Here is a 1,606-nt window from a genome sequence, read left to right as displayed (position 1 = left end):
ATCATAGGAGAAACTCAACAGTTGTATAAATCAAAATCATATAGTTATTTATTGGTAGGGTCTACATTAAAACTCCATTCTTCTGATTTCTAGCCCATTTATTTTTTTCGTAATTATTATCTTTTCTACTCTTTTTCATGTTGTGTGAGTTTGAAAGGCAGTTTAACTGATACACAAGAATGTTGCTGCAAATGGAGCTTGACAGTAACAGGAAGGCTATTTGGATGAATAAAAAATATTTTTGCTTTTTTTTTCCCTAGAGGAAAAGATGCTAGAGCCACAGGAGAATGGCTTGATTGCACTACCAGATTTTGAGCATGTGGAAGATGAAACTTTCCCTCCTTTCCCACCTCCAGCCTCCCCAGAGAGAGAAGATGGTGAAGGAGCTGAACCTGATGAAGGTCTCCACAGGGAGTTCCATGTGCAATTGTCCACCTATCAGCTTAGAAATGATATGTTTTATGGTGCTTCAATTATTTAAGTAACATTAAATCTTGGTGTGTTTCACCAGAGTCAGAGAGGAGAGTACCTCTTCCTGTACCGCCAAAGAGAACTGTTAAAAGGAATATACCTAAGCTGGATGCTCAGAGGTACAGTTTACTGTTTTCTGATACATTATACTCCTATCCGTTGTTTTTCTTGTTATGTTAGAAGCTTTTGTTTGCGATGATTTGGAGATCAGATGTTTCTAAAGACTTTTTTCTTCCCCCCAGTTCAGCAGGAAACATTTTTTCTTCTTATGGTTTTGGTTTGTATTCCATGACTCCAGAAAACTTGAAATTCAAAACATATTTCTGTTTACAGATTAATTTCAGAGAGAGGGCTTCCAGCCTTAAGGCATGTGTTTGACAAGGCAAAATTCAAAGGTAAAGGTCATGAGGTAAGAAATGTCTGATTTTTAGTTTAGTTTTTTGTTTTTTGGAATATCAGACTGTAGACTCCATCATCCTGCTCTTAGGTATCTCAGAATTCTTAACTGATACTATCCTTTATCATCATACCTCTTAGAAACAGTGATATAGTGGAAAGGGCACTGTTTGAAAAATCAGAAAGCATGTCTTCTAGTCTCATTTTTGCCACTGTGTAAACTATGATTTTAGGAAACTCACACTTGAGTCTCTAAGCCTCAGATTGTACTTTTTAATTTAGAGGAATAAATTTGCCTATTTCAGAGTTATTTTAAGCTTCATGAAGGCAAAGACGCTGCCTGTATTGATCACTTATGTGTTCCCAAGTTCTGGTACAGTACCTGGTTTATAATAGGCTTCAGTAAAGTTTTATTGAAAAATGAAGATACTTAAGAACTGTCAATCCCTGTACAAATGTATATTTCAAAATTCTTTTATCTTTGAGTCATGTAGATGTATAGATATAATTTTTTGCAAATCTTTATAGAGCTTTATAGTTTATGAAGTATTTTCAAATATATTCTCCTTTAATTCTCAATCCGTGTGATATGTGTTAGTTTTATTATCTAGTTAAGCAAACTGAGTTTTAGAGTTTTAAGTGTCCAGAGCCAAGACTTTCTGTTTCATAGCCCAGATAGAACAGTGTTAATCCAAAAGTACCATTTAGATGTGGTGTGCAGGGTAATTTGGAAGAAAAA

The 1,606-nt window shown here is 34.9% G+C and overlaps 1 protein-coding gene across 1 annotated transcript in view; it reads left to right on the top strand.

The window, feature by feature from the left end:
* Window positions 1-6: 6 nt before the first annotated feature.
* Window positions 7-1,606, top strand: part of TIPIN (TIMELESS interacting protein) — a 14,399-nt gene continuing 12,799 nt past the window's right edge. Inside the window, exons 1-3 of the mRNA XM_023729860.1 lie at window positions 7-401; window positions 512-590; window positions 805-880. Coding sequence (XP_023585628.1) covers window positions 269-401; window positions 512-590; window positions 805-880 — 288 coding nt within the window. The 5' untranslated portion in view covers window positions 7-268. The remainder of the gene's footprint in view (window positions 402-511; window positions 591-804; window positions 881-1,606) is intronic.

The sequence above is a fragment of the Trichechus manatus genome, unplaced genomic scaffold (assembly GCF_000243295.1).
Source record: "Trichechus manatus latirostris isolate Lorelei unplaced genomic scaffold, TriManLat1.0 scaffold00030, whole genome shotgun sequence".
In the NCBI taxonomy this organism is placed as follows: Eukaryota; Metazoa; Chordata; class Mammalia; order Sirenia; family Trichechidae; genus Trichechus; species Trichechus manatus.
Note: the sequence above shows the minus strand (reverse complement) of the source record. Positions and strands in the feature narration are given on the sequence as shown.